We start from the raw sequence: 25,768 nt of genomic DNA, 5'->3' as shown, positions 1-25,768 counted from the left end.
CCACTCCTTTTAATTTCTAATTGATATCTATACGTTTGTAAATGTAAAAGTTTTTGTTAATGAATTAATCAAACTCTACATACAATTTGTTCCAGTGACTGCACTTGTTTGTGCACATGTACATGCTCCAATGTTTAATGTCCCACAAACTTGTATTTTTCAGAGTACCATATTTGGCCTTGGCTAGAACATTTGAGGAAATAGAAAATGTTTCCGCCAGGTAAGGCTTTAACACTTACATGAACAAACCCACCACTTGAATATTTTCTTTTCTTTATATTTCTTTTCGAACACAGTCTTACCATTATCAAATCTCCCCTCAACAAGTTTGGGGAAGACACATGTATTTTATAGTTTAGCTTCATTACATTTGGGAACTGATCAACAGTTGGGGTTTGTTTCTCTTTTTGTTCCGTCTGTTAAGCCATGTTTTGAACATTGTGACAGACAATAACCTTGTCCGAGTTATATCTCCAGAATCAAGGAGTAAAATTAGTTTGGAGCTTCATTAGTGTAGTAACAGCAGATGAACTTTTGGGGTTTGTTTATTCTCTCCTTCACCCATTGGGCAGTGTTTTGACTTTGGAGACATTAATAAACGTGTGAAAGTATGTGTGTTTATTCATATGCCGAGCGGGTCAAATTTAGACCCTTAGCTTCATACAAACTGGGGCAGGGTGGCATTTTTCCAAAAGAGGCACTTGCTAGGACGAATAATAGCTTTAAAGGGCACTATTTTCTGCTCGCGGGTTTAAGAATGAATGTGATTTAGAAATATTCTAAAGATAGTTAGCAGTAAAAATAGCCAACTCAACACCCAGCTGTGCATTTGTGTGGTGTAATTCTTCTATTTCTGAGGACATATTAATGGGAAGTAATTAAAACTGAAAGTCGCAATTCTCAATATTTCAGAAGAGTAAAGACATTGATATGTGGTTCATGGGATGTATTAACCATGGGGCAAAAATGTTTATCCCAATTACAATTACAGTGTGTACTGGTTAGCGGTTAGCGGACTTATGTCCCAAAAATGGAAGAATTGCCAAGTGCGTTTTCACAGCAAATGTTTCCTGCTTTAGGGTATTAACCTAAATGGACAAACAAATAATTAATAAAACTACTGATCATTGCAGGGGCCTTATTTAAAGCCTTGAAGAAATAACTAATGAAAAGAGCTTTACCGCTGATGTTAAATTACAGACATTAGTTCTAGAGCTAGCTGTGGTATGTGACTAAATAAGATAACTTTGGCTTGAAATTGTCTAAGATATTACACCTGTTTGCTATATGTCTTTGTGCATGCATCCTGTATTCCAGTATTATGTTCGTATCAGGTATCTGACTTGAAAACAATAATAATTTATAAGTATGAGTGTTTTCGCAACAAAAAAATGGAATCGAAACAAAACCGGCTCTGGCCCGAAAGGGTGGGGTTTATCTTTCAGCTCTAAACAGCTGAGCTTAAAGTCCACAAATCAAAATTACTGTAACTTGCCTTATCTTAATCATTTGTGGTAATCTGCAGCCTGTTCTAGTTTTAATTTTAAACATTGAGCCTACGACTTTACTGATGGTGTGGATAAATGAAAGTAATGAAGACGAGGCTGTGATAGGTACATTTCTAAAGGGTTTACCCATTGGTGTAATTGAGATGATTCTCCAGTGAGCGTCACTGCTCTTTATTTATCAAACAACTATGGTGGATGCTTTTGACACCTAACCGCCAAGCAAGAATTGATTTAATAATAAAATTATGGTGGCCAGGGGTCAAAAATTTAGCACTGACGGCTTAAATTAGGTATCAGTTAACTACACCTCGATGAGCTTAAAACACACATGCAGTGCTTGATTATAAAGCAATGTTATGACTGTGGATTTTCAGCACCGGGTACAGTTGACAACAGGCAGATAGGATTACTACTGCGGGACAGGGGCAACTATTTAATACAGCTTATCAACCCTTCCCTCGAGGGGCAGGGCAGATATTTAAGGCCCTCTAGAGGGGCAGGGCGCATGTTGCGAGGGGCCAGGCACTGCGCTTGCTGCTTTTTGCAAGTGATGGGTCTGTGATCACCCTTTTGTGACCTTAGGACTGCTTGACTTTTGGACGTGGGAGACATCTGTTTTCATTACAAAACTGTTTTTTTGTTGACATTATACAGTATACATATACATGTACAAAGCAGGTGTACATCAGATATACACACCTGTATACCCTAATTCTTCTCATTTTTGGGACAGATATTAGTAGTGCTGAAAGTAAAATATTACGTTTCTTTACCAGTCTTTTGAAAAAGAAAAGATATGAGTATGATGTTTATTAGATGGTCTAACTATGTGAGAAAAAAGAAACTCAGTATTCCTGCTAGAATTACATATATATTGGCTAAAATGAGCAGACCATGTGTCCCAAAAATTAGAAGAATTAGGATAATGCAATTTGGCCACGGGATACCCGGTCACAGGATTTTTGTAATTGCAAGTTTTTCTTTCCTTCTTTCAGACTAAAGATGATAGAGATTTTGTGCAATTTCTTCCGCTCTGTGATAGTGCTGTCTCCAGATGATTTATTGCCCTGTGTGTATCTCTGCCTTAACAAACTGGCACCAGCTTATGATGGTGTAGAGCTAGGGCTGGGTGAAACCATCCTAATGAGAGCTGTGGCTCAGGCGACAGGTAAGCGTTGTTCAGGTGTTCACAGTCCTACATAGGAGACTGTAATATAGACCATGGGATGGGTGAAACCATTCTGATGAGAGCTGTAGCTCAGGCGACAGGTAAGCGTTGTACAGGTGTCCACAGTCTTACATAGGAGACTCTAATATAGACCATGGGATGGGTGAAACCATTCTGATGAGAGCTGTAACTCAGGCGACAGGTAAGCGTTGTACAGGTGCCACAGTCCTACATAGGAGACTCTAATATAGACCATGGGATGTGAACCATTCTGATGAGAGCTGTAGCTCAGGCCAAGGGTAAGTGTTGTACAGGTGCCACAGTCCTACATAGGAGACTCTAATATAGACCATGGGATGTGAACCATTCTGATGTGAGCTGTAGCTCAGGCGACAGGTAAGCGTTGTACAGGTGTCCACAGTCCTACATAGGAGACCCTAATATAGACCATGGGATGGGTGAACCGTCATGATGAGAGCTGTAGCTCAGGCGACAGGTAATTGTTGTACAGGTGTCCACAGTCCTACATAGGAGACCCTAATATAGACCATGGGATGGGTGAACCGTCATGATGAGAGCTGTAGCTCAGGCGACAGGTAAGTGTTGTACAGGCGTCCACAGTCTTACATAGTAGACTGTAATATAGACCATGGGATGGGTGAACCGTCATGATGAGAGCTGTAGCTCAGGCGACAGGTAATTGTTGTACAGGTGTCCACACTCTTACATAGTAGACTGTAATATAGACCATGGGATGGGTGAACCGTCATGATGAGAGCTGTAGCTCAGGCGACAGGTAATTGTTGTACAGGTGTCCACACTCTTACATGGCTGACTCTTATATAGACCATGGGATGGGTGAAACCGTTTTAATTTGTTGTGTCAGGTAAACACAATCTTACATAAATTATTGTCATTTAGACCATTGTTAAATCCGATGTTAGGTCATGCCTAAGTTTTTGAGTATGGCGGTATTCACACTTCTTCTGTTGAGGCTGGCCTAACTGATGTGAGTGAACCTTGGTCAGGTAGCTCTGTGAGAATTAAAATAAATCTGAAATACATACAGAAATTTAAGACATTGAAGTGTGAAAGCTGTCTAAGGAATTAACAGATCTGAAAATTTAATATCCAAGTAGTCTTCATTGCAAACTGATGTTGTGTTTCCCAGGTAGAAGTGTTGACAAGATTAAAGCAGACTGTCAAGAAAAAGGAGATCTGGGCATAGTGGCAGAGGTGAGGATCATAGTAGTGCAAACTCATCTGACTGCTGAGGTGTCAGGTCTGGTGGGTTACTGAGGCAGAACACTGAATATTATAGACCCTGTATGACATAGTGAACATGTAAGGATCAGAGTGATGGGGCCTCAGTGTTCTGTGACTGGCTGAGGTGTCAGGTCTGGTGGATTACTGAGGCAGAACACTGAATATTGTAGACCCTGTATGACATAGTGAACATGTAAGGATCAGAGTGATGGGGCCTCAGTGTTCTGTGACTGGCTGAGGTGTTAGGTCTGGTGGGTTACTGAGGCAAAACACTGAATATTGTAGACCCTGTATGACATAGTGACAGAGGTAAGGATCATAGTGATTGGGCCTCAGTGTTCTGTGACTGGCTGAGGTGTCTGGGCTGGTGGGTTACTTTGTAAGTCATTTTTTTGTAACTTTTCTAGTAAGACTTCTTTTTAAAAAAGTTACGAGAAACACGAGTTGTGTGAAAAGTGGCTTCAGGAGTATAGGTTGATTTCATACATGTAATTAGGTGGGTTAGCACGCTAGCACAGCGTACTGTCCCATGAGTCTCTCACCAATGCGGTCGTTGTGAGTTCAAGTCCAGCTCATGCTGGCTTCCTCTCCGGCCGTACCTGGGAAGGTCTTTCCACCCACCATAATGCTGGTCCCCGTCGTATAAGTGAAATGTTCTTGAGTACGGCGTAAAACACCAATCAAATAAATATGTAAAATAGATGTAATTACCTGGTTTTTTTTTTTACATCGGTTATCAGTGTTGTGATGTACATACACATGTAGATAAGCATTTGAAATATGGAGTATGGATTAATAAAAATGTGACCATAACTTTTTGTCTTATTCTTTTTTCTTATAAAACCAACATATGGAGTTGAATCTCATGTGAGTTCTTAGTCCCCCAGACATAACAGACTTTTCTGTAGGTTTAGGTATAAACTTGCCACGATATGGCGGTATGTATTAAGCCATGATCATTCCTTCATTCATAGCAGACTTTAATACTGCCATACAAGGGGATAGTAGACAGGCAGTAATTTTGATGCGTTGTGTTTTTGTTGTAGAATTCTCGTAGTAGCCAGCGGACTATGTTTGCACCGCCCAAGCTCACAGTGGTTAATGTCTTCTCCAAGCTCAAGCAGATTGCCACAGTGTCTGGCCACTCGGTAAGATTCCCCTCTCCCCCTACCCCACCCCCCAAGCTGGCATTGATTAGGCTTTTCCCATCGGCATTAGGGCCTTTGTGCAGAGTAAACTTGCTGATGATTGCCAATACGTCATTATTGCATGACAACTAATGATATTTAAGCACAGAAAAAATATTTATTGATGGTGAAAAAATGTGGCGTACGATTCATTGTTATGTCGGAATAAATATAATTTTTTCTTTGATGCCTTGTGTTAGGAAAACTGCCTATTTTACATCATGACTGGTGGACTGCATTATGAATGGTGTAAATGTTTTCACTTGAACATGAAACTGTGTCTGGAAATCTCCTGGGGTATAATGTTGTATAATATGATAAAGGCTTATGCAAAAGACTTTTTCTTTGCATATACTAATTGGCATAGTATTTAGCACTGCAAATATGAGTTTTATGTTACTGTCTGAACATAAAGCAGTAGTGTATACTTTGTCTTGAAGAGTTTCCATGTTTGATGTTGATGTAGACTGGGATAAACTCTATGCTCATGTGTTCTTATTAGTTACATGTGGTTAACTAGTGCTGCTTTGGTGGGAAATTCTTGTCACACAAATGGGACTTACGCCTGATCTGTCTGATTTCTTATAGTCGATGAACAAGAAAATTGACTGGATCAAGGGGTTATTTGTAGCCTGTCGATTCTCAGAGGCCCGCTACCTGATTCGCTCCCTTGGTGGCAAACTGCGCATAGGTTTGGCTGAACAGTCTGTGCTAAATGCTCTAGGCAATGCTGTTTTCCTCACGCCACCTGCCCAAGGTAAATGTCTTTAGTGATTCTCACCTTCGGACTTGATGTTAAATAAACCTGACATGAAATAAACTGACTGGACTGCTGGAGTAAACTAGCGGATTGCGTTTTAAAATACATCTGAGTTCATAGTTACAAAAAAATTTGTTACCATGGACTTGTCATTTTCATGTTTTTTCGGTAAATTGTGTCATTCTCACTCAAGCAGTTGGCAAATTCATGCTGGTATGCTGAAAGAAAGTACTTATCCCTAAAATACTTCGGAATCACCTGATCTAAAAAGCTGTTTTCCTATCTAATTTGCATATTAATAGAGCAAGGTAATTTTGTCCTGCTCATGAAAATCTGTAGCATGTATGATTGTAGCAATGTGGCAAAAATGGCTAATTTGTGCTGCCACTCTTTTTCACTCCCTCATGTGTCATAGACCAATCAAGGCCATTGATTAGTAAAATTTAGGCCATTGGGGTTGGCGTAGACATTTCAAAGCTGCATGTGTACATGTACGACATCCTGTCTTAGTGTTGTATGATGTAGCAGTGTATGAGTTCAGTGTATGTGTATAATGACTTCATATAGCTAAGCTCAGGTTGGAATGCCTTGAAACAAATTTTTGTTTTTCCATGTCCAGGCGTCAAAATATGTAAAAGAAAAAAAAATATCAAAAATGTTAAAACAAAAACGATATCTATAAACTGTGTGAAATAACACTTTTATTGCTGAAGGAAATACTGATAGTTCATCTTTATATAAGTGATAAAAGCAAAACTGACTGAACAAACTGAGATTTTTTTATTTGTAGAAATATATAGCATGACCTGATATTATCCTTGGAGGTTAACGTATCGGTTGGTGTGTTGCGTGACACACCCGATGTTGTTTGAAAGGTCATCTCTATTTAATATGTATACACCAATCCCTCACTACAGTGTTGTTGTTGGGGGACAAATCTGCCTTTATGTGTAAGTGACGATTTTCAAGCACTGTCTATGACATATTATGTAAGAATTGTGTTACAGCCAAATCAGCATTGTACCAAGGCAATCATTAAATAGTTACATGATAACCAAACCTATTAGAGAAGATACAAAATGTGAAGGTTTTCTTTATTGAAATTTTTGCAAATATGTGTGGATGCTTATTTGTGACCGTGTTATATTGAAACACGTGTTGTATTGAAGCATGTGTTGTATTGAAGCATGTGTTGTATTGAAGCATTGTTGTAATGAAGGAGAGGTGTATTTGCACACGACCCGCAACCAACAGCCAGATAGAATCATAATTATAGACCAGTTTTTCTGTTGTGTCTGTTCATGCGTGTGTGTTTCTCATTATTCTAATTTGTAAATATTGTCTAACTGGAATATTATGCCAAAGGTATTACATCATCATTATGTTGGTCTGTCTGTCTGTCTATGCATGTGAAGGATAGGACAGGTGTGTAAATCACAGTTCGGCAGATAAAGATTCATATTTGACATGCAGGCTCACATTGAGATGAACTATGTTCGTGATTACATTAGAGCTTTTAATTTGGATCAAATTGTTGTTGAAAATTTCATTTTGCATTCGACAGATTACCCCCCTGAGATGATGAATGCTGGGAAGTCCTTGACTGCTGACGTACTGAAGAAGAACATGGAGGAGGCTGCCCTTGTCATCAAGACTACTTACTGGTAACTTGAGCACAGCAATCAGTTTTTACGGCAAGATGTTTATCTGGTTATTTCCACTGTTCTAAGAATTTTGACCAGACTTGATATTCTTCCATTTTTTATATTCCTGGCTTCCAGTCTTTAAATTAAAATTCTGTTTTTTAAGCATGGGTGATATTTTTTGCAAATATTTCCGTTATGTCCAGACCCCTTGCTAGGGGTTGTTTGGAGGGGCGCAGTGACCCATTTTTGTGAAACTGCGTCCTGCTGCCTTTCTTGAGAAGATCATTGCGCCCTGCTACCTGTCTTTCTGTGAAATCATCATTTCAAACAGTAAAACACCACCTGCAAGGGTACAAGTGTCTGCTTAAACTTGCATTGTTGGACCTAACGGTCAGTCCTACAGTCTACGGCACGTTTTACAGCAGTTTAATTTTCTATTATTTTCGTGTGTGTGTGTCGTCACAAAAACTTGTAAGCATTATGCTGAGCAGCTCAAGAAGGACAAAAAAAAAACAAGCCCATGACAATGCATGCCTTTCCATTACAACATTTTTTGGGGACAAGTTTTTTCAGTGGCTTCTTCTTTAACAACTACAACATTATCTCTAGCCGATTGTTCTGACTCGATTGCAGAATGCGACTCTCATTGATTGACTCTGATCGGTAGAAACTCCGATTGATGAAATTAACAGCCAACCTGATGTGCCAGCACATGTCAGTTGTACAGAACCCCAAAGTTAACAACAACTCCTTGTGCTGAACCACGATTGGTTGCTCATTAAAGATAAATTCACTGAGAATACCCAGCAAGCATCCTTAGTACTCTCCCATAAACTCTGTGAAAAGTTTAACACACGTGTTTCAAATGACAGCTGTAGGAGAGCAAGTGAGGTTTTTAAAGGACAAGACAGGATCTGGTTAAAACATATTTAAATCGAAGCACAGAATTCAGCAACAGTCGAATGCTTAGTACAACCTCACTGGTGCTTATAGTTATTTCCATTTGTTTAAGAAATGAGTATGAATCTAATTGTACAACAATCCTACGGTAATTTTGTAAATATTTAATAGGAGTCCATATCATCAGCTCAACCCCTCTGGAAGCTACGACCTGAACCAGTATACCCACAGCCGCGCGTCTGCAGGCTACTTAAACAGTAAATAATATAGCAGGCTTACTGTATCAACAGTTCAAACAGTGGAAGAAATATCCTTCCAGTATGTCTAGTTTCTGAGAAAGCTATTATCACTTGGACCTCCATCGCCAAAGTCCACAACTTTTATCTGCCACAGGCTACAGCTTTGACTAAATATGCAAAATAACTTTGACGTTAGAGAGCTTGAGTGAAAGTGACGTCACTTGCTGTTGGTAGTGGAGACATGTTGAAGTTGTGTGAAGGTGAAGATTCACTAAACTTTGAAAAAAATTTTTAAAAATATGTATTGCTGGTCTAAGATACTTTGAATTGTAGCCTTTAATCAGGACCATTAATCAGGTGCTTGCTTTCACTTTAAAATGCCGAGGAAGGACAAGGTCAAGGAGCACCTGAAAAGTTTTCAAGTTCTGTAAATAAATGCTTGGCAGTTTTTTCTTTCAGTTGCATGTAAATCTTCATTTATTTAATTGGTGTTTTATGGCAAGACACCATTTTATTACAATTAAATATGAATTGATCTTGTCCTGTCACATAAAATAAATGTTGATAGTGTAAATTCTCAACAATTTACAATTTATGCATGAATGTAATATATATATGCTTAAAACTATACTTTTTACAATAAAAGAAATTAGACAACATCACTTGCATAATTAATGAGGAATTACAGTAATCACACTTTGTTTTCAATGATCAGCTTACGAAATCTTTTCTGGCAATGTAGGATCGTCAGCAGGTGAAGGCCTGTGAACCCCGAACCCTCATTTATGTCACTATCATTGGGTGGTATCCTTCTGGAAGAGGGGTCTAAATAAAGTGCTGGGGAAATCTATCTCTGCTGCATTAAGTATGACGTTGACCACCATACACTCCTGTAATATCTTGTCCTCGGATGCTAAAGCTAAAGGCCCCGTGGGGCAATGGGTGTCAAGAGAATAGGGTCCCAGTTGTGTAGAAAATGTTATGGTAAAAGGTGATTGACCCAGGCCCTGTGGTTTACATGTCATGTCTACAAGTGTTCTTTCTTTGTTGAATGCAACTGTTGTCGTCGTGGTAAAGCTGAGATATTTGCTTGTTTTTTTTCGGCCTCAGAATCATGCGTGTTTGACACATGTAATGGTTTGTTCAGTGGCGTCTTGTGGAGTTGAAACATGTCTATTTGAATGAAGGAATGAATTACTGATTACGGCATTATTGCAACCATATTGTGACAAAAACATGTTTAAACGACACACATTTTTATTTCACTAGGTTTTTCACTTTTTTTTATTTCATCATACAAAGTTTGGAATTCCTCAACATTACTTGATATGACCGATATAAAACTGGGGGGATTTTGTTATCTTTTCATATGTAATATTAAGTTATTGTATAAAGAACAGAAAAGTGAGAAATAGTCATGAATTGGCTGTGGAACTTAAAGCAACAATAATGACTTCGCATATTTTCGACAAGATATACAAAATACATCTACATCAGAAATAAAAACTTAAAAAAGAATTAAGCTGAGATAATGTAGGCCTCAGTCAACAATCAAGAACCACACAACCACACAACATACTTGAATTTTTCACAAATAGCGAGAGTTATTAATATGGTTTTATCCTGTCACACTTTGGTTTCCATAAAATAGCTCCTCCATATATTATATGATATTAGTGTGCAGTTTTATTCTGTGTAACCTCTGAAGAAGAGGTTCCTCAGGTAAATTTTCCACATTTAATTGAAAATGATTCCTTGACTGGTTGGTTGATGGTTTACATGCAGAAATGCTTGAAGTAATTTAGTGAAATTGTGTGTGCACATTTACTTTATTTAGCCTGGGATACTCTCTGACTTTACACTGTTCTCGAGGATATTTCATTTCTGTTCCATTCTCCAAGTTTGTGGGTGACACCAGAAGACGGCTCATTTCCATGTACTTGACAAACGTTCTCAGATAAATTTAAGTGACTTCAAAAGTAGCCCATAGTTATGCCACTCTTCTACAGCTAACATAATCCCTGTAATTGTTTACCGCGACATTTTTCAGTGAGTGTCCAAACTACGGAGCTATCATCCCTACTCTTCTGAAGTATGGTTTGAAGGAGTTATCCAAACATTGCAAACTCACACCAGGTATGTCTGAATTTAAGCTTTTTGTACGAGAGGTTACAACTTTTGGATGTTTGCATTGTGAAATTTGACAGTTACAGCTGCGATTCATTATTTTGAGGGATAGTTATTTTTTTTTATGAATAACTAAGGCATGGGCAGGTGTGCTTGGTGGGATGACGAGGCACAGGGTACCTTACATACAGTCTTCACTGAATGTATTTGTCATTTTGATTTAAGAGTATGTGACCTAAGGGCATGTAACTTAGTGTCTGTCAGAATTAGTTATTGTGTTCAACATGGTTGTCCCCCTTGATATACCAGATGTGCATCTTTTAAACAGCCTGTCCTGTCATTTGTTTCAGGTATTCCTCTAAAGCCTATGTTAGCTCACCCTACAAAAGGTGTGAGTGAAGTTTTGAAGAGATTTGAAAATGCTGACTTTACCTGTGAATATAAATATGATGGGGAACGAGCTCAGGTAACATTTGTAAACTTATGTGTGCGTGTTCATTGACTAAATTGATAAAGTGTGCATTTCATTCACAGACTTGCCCTCTCTTTTCAGTTGCTGAGAGGTTTCTTACCAATACTAAGTTATAGTTGCATAAGAATAATATATTGTATTAATATTTAATATATTGTTATTTATATTTATTTTGGTTGTGGAACTTAAAGCAACAATAATGACTTCGCATATTTTCAACAAGATATACAAAGTTTTATTTTAAGGGAAAAGTTAAGTTAAACTTTCTTCAAGAAAAAAAAAATGTCTCCATCAATAAGGTTTTTTATGTCAACTGAAAGAACAGTTTGGCATTGAAAGCGATAATAAGAGAAAGATGTCATTTTGAGATATAAGCTTTTATATTATATTAATCATTTTATGCTTATATTTAGTAATGTGTTTAAAAAACTTTGTTGTACAATCTTTGCCTGCATACTTAGTTTAGCTGTCTCGTGTTTTCAGATCCACATCCTTGAGGGGGGTGAGATCAGAATATACAGCCGTAACTCTGAGGATAACACGTCCAAATACCCAGACATCATAGGCCGTCTGCCCTCTGTCTGCAAGGACAGCCTCAAGTCTTGTGTCATTGACACAGAGGCCGTGGCCTGGGATAATGAGAAGAAACAGATTTTACCATTCCAAGTGCTGAGTACAAGGAAACGAAAGGTGAGGAACTGCCAAGCTTGTGTAGGAAATGATTCTGAATAGGCTCATTCTAGGTTTGGGTGTCCTAATAGCTTTGAAAGAGCAAAGTCTCCACATACACTGTACATGCAGTAATGCTTTAATAATGCTTTGAGTGTGGTCAAAATAAAGGTACTGTATAGTTCCTGATGGTAAGTCTTTTTGAAGTGACACATTGCTAGGTTAAGATGTATTCATTCCCCTTTTAGGGCCACCTAGCGAGGGCTCCGTGGTTCGGTTGGTTAGTGCGCTAGGCCAGCGTAATGACCAGGGAACCACTCACCTGTGTAGTCTCTGTGAGATCATTCTGGCATCCTCTCCAGGCGTATGTGGGAAGGCCTGACAGCGGCCTGCAGATGGCCGTGGGTTCCCCCGGGCTCTGCCTGTTTTCCTCCCACCATAATTCTGGTCGCTGTTGTAAAATTGAAATATTTTTGAGTACAGCATAAAACAAGTAAATGGAAAAATGAAATTCAAATCAACTTTAGATGAAGTACATTGATATAAAAAGGTGCAGTCTTTATGTGTTTGGGGTTTGAAAATACTGTATTGTAAGTAGTATCAGATTTGTTGAAATATCTAGCAGTTTACAGGAACTTTTTTTGTCAACTTTCATGTACATGTCAAACTAGATATGAATCCCAAAGAGTCCTGCATGTCCTTAGTTTGCTGACAGGGGCTGTGTTGACTATTCTCTGTCTGCAGGATGCCAACGTGTCTGATATTAAGGTACAGGTCTGTGTGTATGCCTTTGACCTACTGTACCTGAACGGAGAGTCGCTAGTCCAGCAGCCATTCAGAAAGCGCCGAGAGTTACTGAGAGACCACTTTGAGGAGAAGGAAGGAGAGTTTGTCTTTGCCAAGTCCATGATCTCATCCAACACTGAGGAGATAGCAGAATTCTTGGATGAATCTATAAAAGGTAATTCTTCACCAGGTCTTTGGCAGATACCAAAATGTTGTGACTTGCACACCATCAATTCAGCAACAAAGGCTGTGTGTATGATTTTTGTCCATTTGCACAAGTTTAGCATAGTAAAAAAAAAAAAGAAAGAAAAAAATTGAAGGCACTCCCAGAATGCAATCCTCAGCCCCAGTAAGATGTACAAATTTATTTGATCTCTACAGACAAAGGGACAGCACTCTGTATTTCTATCCTATATCTTTATGGTGAAGAGTTTGTTTAAAAAATTCTTGGATTTGGAAGTGGTGATAATCATCAGCGGGGATGCCTTCAAGTAAGAGACAAGTGTTGTGTAGTCATTCAGAGCCAAGCAGGCTATGACATTGTGAGGGAGAAAGACTTAGGCGTCAGGTATGTCACATTCTGACTCGAGCATTGAACGGGTGTCTTGATTGGCTTATATTAATGATGCCCAGATTGAATCATATTAAAGGTGTTCTGAATGGCTGGGCCTAATAAAAGTGTCCTGATTGGCTCATATTAAAGCTGCTTTGAGTGACTCATATTAGAGGTGCCCTGAGTGTCTGATTGACTCATATTAAATGTGTCCTACTTGGCTCATATTAAAGTGGTGCCAATGTCGGTGTCCAAATGGGCTTTTTTCTTTTTGTCATTTAAGTAAGGTTTATGTTTAGGTCTGCTAGTCTCACAGTTTTTACATCACCTTTATGAAACTTGGTGGGAATGATGAACATTTGATTATAAATTAGGGATGTTTGCATGTTTATACAAATTGTCAGTTTTGGTTCTAAGTATTCCAACAGTTTTCACATCATTTTCATGAGACATGGTGGGAATGTTGAACCGCATTTGGGGATTTACTGATTTTGAGTAATTAGGGACATTGGCATTTTTAACTCACCATTACAAAGTTTTTTTTGTTTGGGTCAGCTGTTGTCAAAGTTTTCACGATATGTTTTATGAAACTTCTTGAGTTTGAGAAACCTGCTTTGAAGATGTGGACGTTATACATGTACTGGATTTTTTTTGGTGAAAACTGCTATGTTTTGGATTTGCTGTGTTCACATTCATTTCACAGGTGTAAATGTAGCCTCAGGGTAAGATTTTATGTTTGGGTCAGTTGTTATCAGTTTTCAGCTGCTCAGTATGAAGTGTTCTGTCAACTTGGCTGCCATTTGAACTGAAGCCATTACTGTGTAGCTGTCCAGTTTCTCATAATCCTTTTTTTGAGATTATGTCACTTTCTGTGCTGGCAATGTGTTCGAGCTCCAGAAATTTTTGTAGCCAATATTTTTAAAAATTGGCTGACTAGATGTATGTTCATTATTGGCTTATTTTTATTTATGGGGAAATTTCTACTTTAATCAGACATGCCAGGATAGTATGTATCCTCTTACAAGAGGCAACTGTATGTTGAATGTAATTTATTCTGTTTGTTGATTTTTTTCTTTAAAAGCTCATTTATTAACTATGACTAAAGCATAATGCATCAAGTATGTAGTGACCAAGGGATAAAGCCTTGTGTATCATTGTACAGGTAATTGTGAGGGTCTGATGGTGAAGACGCTGGATGTGGATGCCACGTATGAGATTGCCAAAAGGTCACATAACTGGTTAAAGGTGAGAACTTTTTCACAGATTTTTATAGATGTTGTGGTAGATTTATTTGAGAAAGATTATCCTCAGACCATTTTTGATCTGCTTTTAATGCTTTTTGTGCTCACAGCTGAGTGTTGATAAAGCCTTACTAAATATGCAGAATAGGCATGCTTACATTTGCACATCTTTGAAAGTAAGTTTCGTTTACTTATCTTTGGGACAAGAATCACCTCACCATAAATTGTTTTCGTTTTACCTCACAGAAGTCTTTAAAGCTTATTTGTACATGTTAGGACATGGCATAAACTTAACATAAAGTATAAAAAAAAAATGCATTACGTTTTATGGATGTAGTGGAGAAATGATGAGCAACATTTGATATTTAAAAAAGAATCGACAAGGCACGGAGTGATTTGTTTCTCTTACTTAAATGTGTTTGTAGTAATGTAATAACTATCGATTCTTTTTCAAGAATCGTGCGGTTTCAATTCAAACAAATAATAAAAAAATGTAACATCCAAATTTGTGCCAATGAACTTAGGTGGCCGCAAAGCCGCATTATTTGCATAGTGGAAAATGATACGTAGCATGGTTGATCTTGTGTTACATCATGACAGTGTTACATGAAGTTTTAGTGTAACACCGTTAGAGCTTTTAGCTTTTAGCAAATGGGAGTCCAGTCAGTTGTACTTACTCTATTTAGGTTACTACATGACCTTACACTGGGTGAGAAGATTATGGATAGTGACTTGTTCTGTGATAAGTTATGCGGGAAAGTAAATCTGAATTGATTGAAGCTTACATATAATCAGGGGAAGTCTGATAGTAGATTATACAATTTCTGTCACATTGACATAATCATGCCTCGAGATATCCAAAATGTTCGCAATCAGAATGCTACAAATTAGACTCACCAGTTTACCTTAGTGTTTTGTTGTTCATATTTGTGCCTAAGAGGATTGACAACTCTTTTTCTCACACTGGCAACATTTGGTGTGTTTGAAATGAAGGTGAAGAATAAACTGTGAGAAAATAAATGTCACATTGATCAGAAACGAATGGACCCATATATAACATTCTTATGATCTGTTTGACAAAGGATTGACATGATGACAAACGCTTAAAGCCATCTAAAAGGAGAAGGTTGTATGTTCTTTCCGGGTAGCTCAGTGGGATATTGGAATGGATTAAAGGCTTGTGTTTGTAAGCTCAAATCCCGCTCTACCGTACACCAGTTGAAGGCGCACTTAGGTGGTGTAAGTCGTCTATCACTCAAACCACAAACTCACAAGCGTGTTCAATAATTAACTGCGCAGATAATAGGGGGACGTCACAGCAAACGTTTAAACTTTAAGAAACAAAATCAATTCATTGTTTGTAAGATGAAAATGCATTCATGAATATGTTATCTTTTCTGTGATGTTTGTTTAATGGTGACTTTTCATGAATGAGGTCACTTGGAGTACAGCCTTAATCTAAGGCATCTAGTCCTTCACAACCTGTTAACACAGCTAATCCAATCAGATTAATGCTTGCAGCCACTTCCGCTCTTGTGGCGATTGTAGTGATTTGAACTCTACCAATCATGTGATTTCTCACTGATATGAAAGCCTAGACCTCTGTGAAGGTGGTATTTAAATGTCAATTATATATTTACTCTAGCCATTCACAGGTGAAAACAAATATGCTGGCATACCTAACTGAATCCTTTACTCCGAAACATCACTGTTGACTTTTACACATTTTTGTTAAGCTTGGGTTTGCACAGTTTATACCCTGTAAATCATGATGTTTAAAGTTTTACTTTATTATGTTTCTTGTCTTGAATGGGTATCTTAATGACTGGGGTAAAAGTTTTATTTTTAGAGTGAGTAAATTTGATTGGTCACCTGGTGCATGGTTGAGGGGTAGATGATTTCCGGATGGTATCAAATTACCCTTATCATGCAGATGTTCATTACTGTAGCCCAGTTTACCAGCTAGATAAGGGGGGAAAAAATAGCCGGCACCTGGGTAATGGCAGGTGTAGTATTAAGCCTTTGACAGATTGCACTTTCTAAATTAACCAGGACATGAACTTTGCATGTTTCTGAAGAAATGGTTATTATGCTTGATATGACTTGTGGTTTTTATGTGCGATACAAAAAAGACATACGGGAAATGACCTATAGTCCCCCCCTCCCCCCCCAAAAAAACTGGTTTAGAGGCAAATACATGTACAGGTCATTAAATTTTACTTTTGGTGCATAAACTAACCTTTTTTGAGTTGGATATCATTCTACTCATAGATAAAATTCTATGTCATTTAGTCTAGTCTATAGGCATAAGCTGCTTTGAATCTTTTAAATTTAATATTTGGTGGCTCGAGGCCAGTTCTGGGCTGGATTGAAGGTTATACTAGTGGAAAAAGATGATCTAAACAAAGCGTGTATCCATTTAGGATGGCTTTTTCTGATTCAACAATTTTGTTGTCTAAATTAGAACAGCTTGGGTTAGTCAAGCATTGCTCAAATTGCCGGCAAAGATGCATACTAATTTCCAGTGGTGCAGGAGCAAGTATGAAGCCCAAGACAAATCAAGTGTTAGATGTACTGACTGAATGGTAAACGAAAGCAGCCATAAATTGGTTAACTGTAGCCGGCCTTTTTGAGTCTGGCAAATGTACACTTATGTAACTGTGGCTATACAGCAAGAAGCCTTATGACTTTTATTCCACAGGCACTGAAGCTTGTAGGATTAAAAAAAAAACATCGCTGAACATATATTTATTTGATGGAAACAAACTTCTGGAAGTGAGATTAGAATATGGCCAGGTGTGATGCCTGCACTGCCTGGCATGTCAATAGCATCTTCATTGTCAAAGTGCACTGAGCCTGTAACACATGGTTCATCATTTCTTCCTGTGAGTGCCTGGCCCCTGGATACCGTTGCAATCTTAGTCTTATGTCTCAGTTTCAAATCACTGTAAAATTGTTGTTTCTTAAGTAAGAAGGTCAAAATCTGTGCTTGACAACGTAAGTTCTGGGTAAGTTATTGTACAACACACATTAGCTAAAATAACAGAAATGAACATGCAAATTTAATGATTGAAATTTTGACTTAAGTCTAAGATCGCTTGGTCATCTCGGGGCCTGGTATTAACTTTGTCCACAGAACGCCTTATTTCTGATCGTTTGTTCAGGTGCAAAGTCTATTGTCTCCACATACGTTTTTTTGCAACATTGAAACATCATCCTTAAGCATAAGGCTGTATGAAAACAATATTTTTTCTTGGTTGTAAATATACACATGTCCCAAATATTAGTACGTATGTATGCTTGAGGTTTTACATAATACTCAACAATGTTTCAGTCATATGACGATGAGGAGTCAAAAGGTGTGTATGCATATACTGTGTCTTCTTGTTTCATAGCAAGTCCATGCCACCAAAGTGCTGCTGCCACTGAAATATCATGCACAAGACACCATACATGCAGCCCTACTCAGTTGCATTATAATAATAGCATCGGGCCAACCAGTTCTATTTCCTTGCTCTGACCTCTCAGTGCTGAGTGCCAAAAACAGGGTAGCAACAAGTACCATATCTTAAAGTCTTTAGTATGACCAGACTTGTGTCTCTTGACCCGAGGCGGACACTCTATTCAGAAGTGGTCCAGAGTGACAGTAAAAAACAAAACTTCAAACAAAATATGGGTAAGAAGACAAGAAGTTAATGTCGAAATCTCAGTACAGTATCTGGAGCCTTATAGCTCAGTGTTTCCATGAGAAAATTGTCTAGAACAAACCGCTCAGTGTTTCCATGAGAAAAATGTCTAAAACCAACCCTTCCATGTTTCTGTGAGATAAATGTCTAGAACAAACCGCTTAGTGTTTCCATGAGCAAAAATGTCTAAAACCAACCCTTCCGTGTTTCTGTGAGATAAATGTCTAGAACAAACCGCTTAGTGTTTCCATGAGCAAAAATGTCTAAAACCAACCCTTCCGTGTTTCTGTGAGATAAATGTCTAGAACAAACCGCTTAGTGTTTCCATGAGCAAAAATGTCTAGAAGGAAGTTACTGTATTTCTCTTGGTAGGTAAAAATGCACTTTCTGAAGCAAATAAAGGCCTTGAATTGACAATTTGCATTTGGGGATACGTGCCACTACACTCGCCATAACATAGCAGCCGTTATTATGGGGATACGCACCACTACACTCACCATAACATAGCAGCCGTTATCATGGGGATACGCGCCACTACACTCACCATAACATAGCAGCCGTTATCATGGGGATACGCACCACTACACTCACCATAACATAGCAGCCCTTATCATGGGGATATGTGCTTCTACACTCGCCATAACATAGCAGCTGTTATCTTGGGGATACGTGCCACTACACTCACCATAACATAGCAGCCCTTATCATGGGGATATGTGCTTCTACACTTGCCATCACATAGCAGCTGTTATCTTGGGGATACGTGCCTCTACACTCGCCATAATATAGCAGCTGTTATCATGGTGATACCTGCCACTACACATGCCATAACATGGCAGCCGTTATTATGGGGATACACGCCACTACATCCACCATAACATAGCAGACGTTATCTTGGGGATACGTGCCTCTACAATCGCCATAACATAGCAGCCGTTATCATGGTGATATGCACCACTACACATGCCATAACATGGCAGCCGTTATCATGGGGATACACGCCACTACACCCACCATAACATAGCAGCCGTTACCTTGGGGATACGTGCCTCTACACTCGCCATAACATAGCAGCCGTTATCATGGGGATACACGGCACTACACTTGCCGTAACATAGCAGCCGTTATCTTGGGGATACGCACCACTACAGTCGCCATAACATAGCAGCCGTTATCATGGGAATACACGGCGCTACACTCGCCATAACATAGCAGCGGTTATCTTGGGGATATGCACCACTACACTTGCCATAACATGGCAGCCGTTATCATGGGGATACGCTCCACTACACTCTCCATAACATGCAGCCCTTACCAAATTAACACCCTTCACCAACAATGGCCTTTGAAATTTCTGCTTTTCATGGCCAATGAAATGGCAGTATTCAAAGTAACACTTTTTACTTTATGTTTTCGGTTTCTCCATTATTTATGCTACAAGTTACTGCGAATGGGGGCAGGATTTCCAGTGCAGAATTTCAATGAAACAGATACTTATTGTAGCTGCGGCTAGGTTAAAACATAGGCTGTTAGTGAAAATTAGCACCCCCTTCCCGTGTAATGCGAGATCCCACGACATTTCTTTAAAAAAAATGGTGGCCTTCTGAAATGAAAAAGTGACTTAAAAGTAAAAAGTGTCACTTGAAAAATACTGAATACAATAATTGTTGTCTTCTCAGGTGTAAATGGTAAATGAGTCTGTCAGGCAGTACCTGTAGCTGGCTGAGCATATGTGAGTAAATTGACAGCTGATGATGTGACCCACTGACCAAGCTGTGACTGTAAAGATGTCCAGCTTCCCTGTCATGTCTTTTCTCGTGTTACAGTTGAAGAAGGATTACCTGGAGGGCGTGGGCGATACTCTGGACTTGGTGGTGATTGGTGGTTACCATGGCACTGGCAAAAGAACTGGCAAATATGGAGGGTTTTTACTGGCCTGTTATGACGAAGAAAATGAGGAATTTCAGTCAATTTGTAAAGTGAGCAAGGATTTACCTTTTGCAGCATGCCATATGGTTCAGATTTTACATAAAATATCAACATAAAATACTTCGGGAATGCTATAGAACACTATTATCATTTTTCCAAAAAATGTTGTTGTTGCATTGCAGTTATAATACAAATGCTTAATTATGCTCAAGTTCATTCTTGACACATCTATCATATAAATGTGTATAATGTCTTAAAAAGTAAGAAGCTAAACTTTTAAATAAACTGTAATGAGAAATGAAAGGAATAAATGTTTGATGTTGAAAAGAAAATGTGACTTCTAACGAAAAGTAAATCGATGATAATGTTTTCAGATTGGAACAGGTTTTAAGGATGAGGATTTGGAGCAGCATGCAAACTTTTTCAAGTGTCATGTGCTGGAGAAAGCCAAACCTTACTTCCGCTACGACAACTCTCTGTCAGCTGACCAGTGGTTTGAGCCTGTTCAGGTGTGGGAAGTCAAAGCCGCTGATCTCTCTATATCTCCTGTACACACAGCAGCAGCTGGTCTGGTGAGTTTATACATCTGCTTACTGGAAATATGCTAACTGTATACACTGGTGAGTTACATCTGCCTGCTGTATGCTAACTACATACACTGGTGAGTTACATGTGCCTGCTGTATGCTAACTGTATACACTGGTGAGTTACATCTGCCTGCTGTATGCTAACTACATACGCTGGTGAGTTACATCTGCCTGCTGTATGCTAACTACATACGCTGGTGAGTTACATGTGCCTGCTGTATGCTAACTGCATACACTGGTGAGTTACATGTGCCTGCTGTATGCTAACTACATACGCTGGTGAGTTACATCTGCCTGCTGTATGCTAACTGCATATGCTGGTGAGTTACATGTGCCTGCTGTATGCTAACTGTATACACAGGTGAGTTACATGTGCCTGCTGTATGCTAACTGCATACGCTGGTGAGTTACATGTGCCTGCTGTATGCTAACTGTATACACTGGTGAGTTACATGTGCCTGCTGTATGCTAACTACATACGCTGGTGAGTTACATGTGCCTGCTGTATGCTAACTGTATACACTGGTGAGTTTCATGTGCCTGCTGTATGCTAACTGCATACACTGGTGAGTTACATCTGCCTGCTGTATGCTAACTGCATACGCTGGTGAGTTACATGTGCCTGCTGTATGCTAACTGCATACGCTGGTGAGTTACATGTGCCTGCTGTATGCTAACTGCATACACTGGTGAGTTACATGTGCCTACTGTATGCTAACTGCATACACAGGTGAGTTACATGTGCCTGCTGTATGCTAACTGCTTACGCTGGTGAGTTACATGTGCCTGCTGTATGCTAACTGTATACACTGATGGGTCATATGTGCCTGCTGTATGCTAACTCTACACACAGGTGAGTTACATGTGCCTGCTGTATGCTAACTGCATACGCTGGTGAGTTACATGTGCCTGCTGTATGCTAACTGTATACACAGGTGAGTTACATGTGCCTGCTGTATGCTAACTGCATATGCTGGTGAGTTATATGTGCCTGCTGTATGCTAACTGTATACACAGGTGAGTTACATGTGCCTGCTGTATGCTAACTGTATACACTGATGGGTTATATGTGCCTGCTGTATGCTAACTCTACACACAAGTGAGTTACATCTGCCTGCTGTGTGCTAACTGCATACGCTGGTGAGTTACATCTGCCTGCTGTATGCTAACTGCATACGCTGGTGAGTTACATGTGCCTGCTGTATGCTAACTGTATACACTGGTGAGTTACATCTGCCTGTTGTATGCTAACTGTATACACTGATGAGTTATGTCTTCCTTTTGTGTGTTAAGTGTAAACACTGTTGATTTACATCTGCCTACTGTATGCTAACTGTATACACTGGTGAGTATCATCTGCCTGTTTCAAACTGTATACACTGAGTTATTTAAAGGCTATATACAGTATAAGCATACTTACAGATGCCAAATTAACTATTTTGAGTAAATTAAACAGGTTAACAAACTGTAGTGAGTTACTGACTCTAAACAGGTTAGCAAACTGTTGTGAGTCACTGACTGTAAACAGGTTAACAAACTGTAGTGAGTTAATGACTGTAAACAGGTTAGCAAACTGTCGTGAGCCACTGACTGTAAACAGGTTAACAAACTGTAGTGAGTTACTGACTGTAAACAGGTTAGCAAACTGTCGTGAGTCACTGACTGTAAGCAGGTTAGCAAACTGTAGAGTCACTGACTGTAAATTTGGTACTAAAGTGTTGTGGGATACTTGCTGTAAACCTGCTAAAACAATGTATTCAGTAGTGAGTTACCTACTGTAAATATGCTGATATATATTCACTGGTTTTAAAAATGTTAACAGCCAATAGTAAAATTAAAACTCTTAGATAATATTTCCTGCTGGTTTGTTATCCTAGGTTGATCCAGAAAAGGGCATTTCATTGAGATTTCCCAGGTTCCTGCGTATCCGGGAAGACAAGAAACCGGAGGAAGCGACCTCTGCCTCTCAGGTAAGCATTTGCACAGGTACAAATTACCCGTAACTCACAGGTTTTGGTGTGATCTCACAGGCTGTGGTGTGATCTCACAGGCTGTGGTGTGATCTCATAGGTTGTGGTGTGATCTCACAGGTTGTGGTGTGATCTCACAGGCTGTGTTGTCACACATTTGTTCCTGCAGTTACATTGTTAATACTAACCACTCTGAACAGTAGTCTTTGTATGTCATTGTTTTGCTAAGGTTATCATGGAGAAGTCATATCATTAAGTTGATACTTTGCTAATGTTTTTTGGTGATAGCATTATTTGTTTAATAATAACGTGGTTTATTTTGTAGCTGAAGCTTAGTGTTCACTTTCTTTTAAAATTTTACACCAGGTTAACACATATCATTGGGTAAAAATGTTAATGTGACCTATAGAAAATGTAATGTATACCTAATATGGGGTTGCACTTTCAGTTAACTGAACTGTATAGTGTATATGTCTTATATGTGAGGGAGGGACCTAGCTTTCCAGCTCTCCAGCTACATGTAAATGTAAGTACATTTTGTATGGAGGGATTAGGAGCTCTTGGTTTGCTCCGAGCCATTGTGTGTGAGCTAGCTGATATTCAACCTCTATGAAGTCAGCGAAGTGTACTACAGCTACCAGCAGCCACGCATTTATAAGGCTTTCAATGTTTAACCACTGGAAATAGCAGCGTTATGTAATGTACATTAATTATTCATGGATAATATTGGAGATAAGAATTTGACTGAGAGATAATTGCTAATCACCGTTTTCCCAGGATTGTGATTCTGGGTCGAGCGAAATAGATTTTGTACATATTAAGTAGCCATTGAGAAGAACCCTGTATATTCACTTGTCTTCAATCAATGCTGTGTAGGTCTGTAGGTTATGTGAGAGAAAGTTTGTGATTAACTTACCACAGGTTGGTGGTTTATCCCCAATTTCTTGCGGCCATAACACTGGCCCCTCTTGTGTACATTAAACACTATCACTAAGGACTAAAGTGACTAAATGATCTCTGAAAAAATAAAATCATCTTTTAAATATGTTATTGAATATTTTTTACATTTATGAATATGTATGGACCTGGTTTTAGAAATAACTGTGTTTTTTGAGTTCAGGAAGGCATTATGTAGAGAATCATGTCTTTCTTAAGACTTAATTGAATGTGTTACCTTCAGTCCACTGTCTAGAGGACAGTACATTGGCTGATCATGTAAGTGTGAGCCCGTTGTGACAGTGTGTTTGTCTTGCTGTTCAATGATACAACACCATAAACCTGACAGCCGTGCTGTGTGGAGATTCTGTTCTGTTATGGCAGTATCATATTGATTCTTTTTTCCATACAGGTGGCTGAACTGTACAGAAACCAAGATCAAATACAGAACCAGAATAAAGGTACAGCTGGTGTAGAAGAGGAAGAGGATTTCTACTAGTGGCACCTTCATCTTAAATGTTCAGTTATCATCCATATCTGATGGCAGACACTGATGAGATCAACACAAGTATTCATCTACTGTTGACATCTACATGACTATAAACTTACTGTTGAGATCTACCACTGTATTCAGCTACTGTTGAGATCTACCACTGTATTCAGCTATTGTTGGGATCTACCACTGTATACAGCTACTGTTGAGATCTACCACTGTATTCAGCTACTGTTGAGATCTACCAATGTATTCAGCTACTGCTGAGATCTACCACTGTATTCAGCTACTGTTGAGATCTACCACTGTATTCATCTATTCCTGAGATCTACCACTGTATTCAGCTATTGTTGAGATCTACCACTGTATTCAGCTACTGCTGAGATCTACACTTGTATTCAGGTCCTGTTGACATCCACACCTGACACTCATCTTCTGTTGAGATCTGCATTTGACATTTCATCTTCTGTGGAGATCTACACCTGACATTATAAGCTTCTGGGGAGATTTACATTTGACATTTTCAGCTATGATATTGATGATATCTGTGTCTGACATTGTCAGCTACTGATGTTGTGATGGTACCCATAACAAGCTGTGGGTAACCATTCTTTTCTGAATTCATTTTTTGGCTACATGTGTTATTATGTGTTATGAGGACTATAAAACCCCTTTTGATCACACAATTTGAAATCTGATTTCAACAAAACTTAGGTTATTAGAACATGCCAAATCTGTACTTCATCTACAATACGGTAGCAAATGAATGGTGGAGCTGCACTGTTTCTGATTTATCTGCAGGTGACAATTCTGAATGGATTCTCCGTGTCGCCATTGGTCATATGTAAATAGTTTGTGTACAGTTTCACATGTTCATATGTCACCTCTTTATACCTTAATGTTTTCATCTTTTAATGAAAAAGTACGAGTAATTTTATTCCCCCAGAATATGTGTTCTTCCTTTAATTATGATGATGCTTGCATTCAAGGTTAATAACAAGAAAGAATTACTAACCCGCTGCTGTATTAGTCATTAATTATTCGAATAACTGATTTTAAATAACTACAAAACTGCTGGGTTAGATATTGGTTATTCCAATAACTAACCTGCTGCTGGTTAGTTATTAGTTATTTAAATAACTAACCCGCTTCTGAGATAGTTATTAGAATAACTCATAATTAACCCACTGCTAACTTCAGTCTCCCTAACAACACAACATTTTGAGCACTTCTAGACCAGTGACGTCTTAAAAACTGCAGTTAATGTCAATGATACCTGATTCCATGCCATGGTGCTACAGGGCGTGTAAATGGCTGCCTTTCAAGCATTAACGTCAATAATTAAAACCCCAAATAAGGTAAATGGACAAGAGGCCGGATTTTACCAGTAGTACTCGTGACCATTTGCCGCTATCACACTGTCGTCATTTCTCTGCTGTAGTCATTTTGTCACACTAGATAATTTCAAGTAAACATGTTTGAGGCCCACAAAATTTTGTGGAATCAATGATCTGGTATCTTCCATCTCACCACGAAACAAAGTAAACAGCCGAAGAAGTGGATGTCCATTTCATAATCACATATGCGCCTATCGTTATATTTGTTACCCGAAAAAGCCATGTGCTGAGGCAATAGCCGCGGTTAC

The 25,768-nt window shown here is 38.8% G+C and overlaps 1 protein-coding gene across 2 annotated transcripts in view; it reads left to right on the top strand.

Moving 5' to 3' along the window:
• The window catches only part of LOC135476412 (DNA ligase 1-like), a 47,740-nt gene extending 22,677 nt beyond the window's left edge, over positions 1–25,063 (top strand). For both annotated transcript variants that reach the window (XM_064756435.1, XM_064756425.1), the window contains exons 10-24: positions 164–220; positions 2,504–2,676; positions 3,848–3,912; positions 4,989–5,090; positions 5,718–5,886; positions 7,454–7,553; positions 10,725–10,810; positions 11,152–11,267; positions 11,757–11,963; positions 12,687–12,903; positions 14,444–14,526; positions 20,035–20,187; positions 20,512–20,709; positions 22,602–22,694; positions 24,043–25,063. In XM_064756435.1, coding sequence (XP_064612505.1) covers positions 164–220; positions 2,504–2,676; positions 3,848–3,912; positions 4,989–5,090; positions 5,718–5,886; positions 7,454–7,553; positions 10,725–10,810; positions 11,152–11,267; positions 11,757–11,963; positions 12,687–12,903; positions 14,444–14,526; positions 20,035–20,187; positions 20,512–20,709; positions 22,602–22,694; positions 24,043–24,129 — 1,906 coding nt within the window. In that variant the 3' untranslated portion in view covers positions 24,130–25,063. The remainder of the gene's footprint in view (positions 1–163; positions 221–2,503; positions 2,677–3,847; positions 3,913–4,988; positions 5,091–5,717; positions 5,887–7,453; positions 7,554–10,724; positions 10,811–11,151; positions 11,268–11,756; positions 11,964–12,686; positions 12,904–14,443; positions 14,527–20,034; positions 20,188–20,511; positions 20,710–22,601; positions 22,695–24,042) is intronic.
• Positions 25,064–25,768: the final 705 nt, after the last annotated feature.

Source organism: Liolophura sinensis, chromosome 1 (assembly GCF_032854445.1).
Source record: "Liolophura sinensis isolate JHLJ2023 chromosome 1, CUHK_Ljap_v2, whole genome shotgun sequence".
NCBI lineage: Eukaryota > Metazoa > Mollusca > Polyplacophora > Chitonida > Chitonidae > Liolophura > Liolophura sinensis.
Note: the sequence above shows the minus strand (reverse complement) of the source record. Positions and strands in the feature narration are given on the sequence as shown.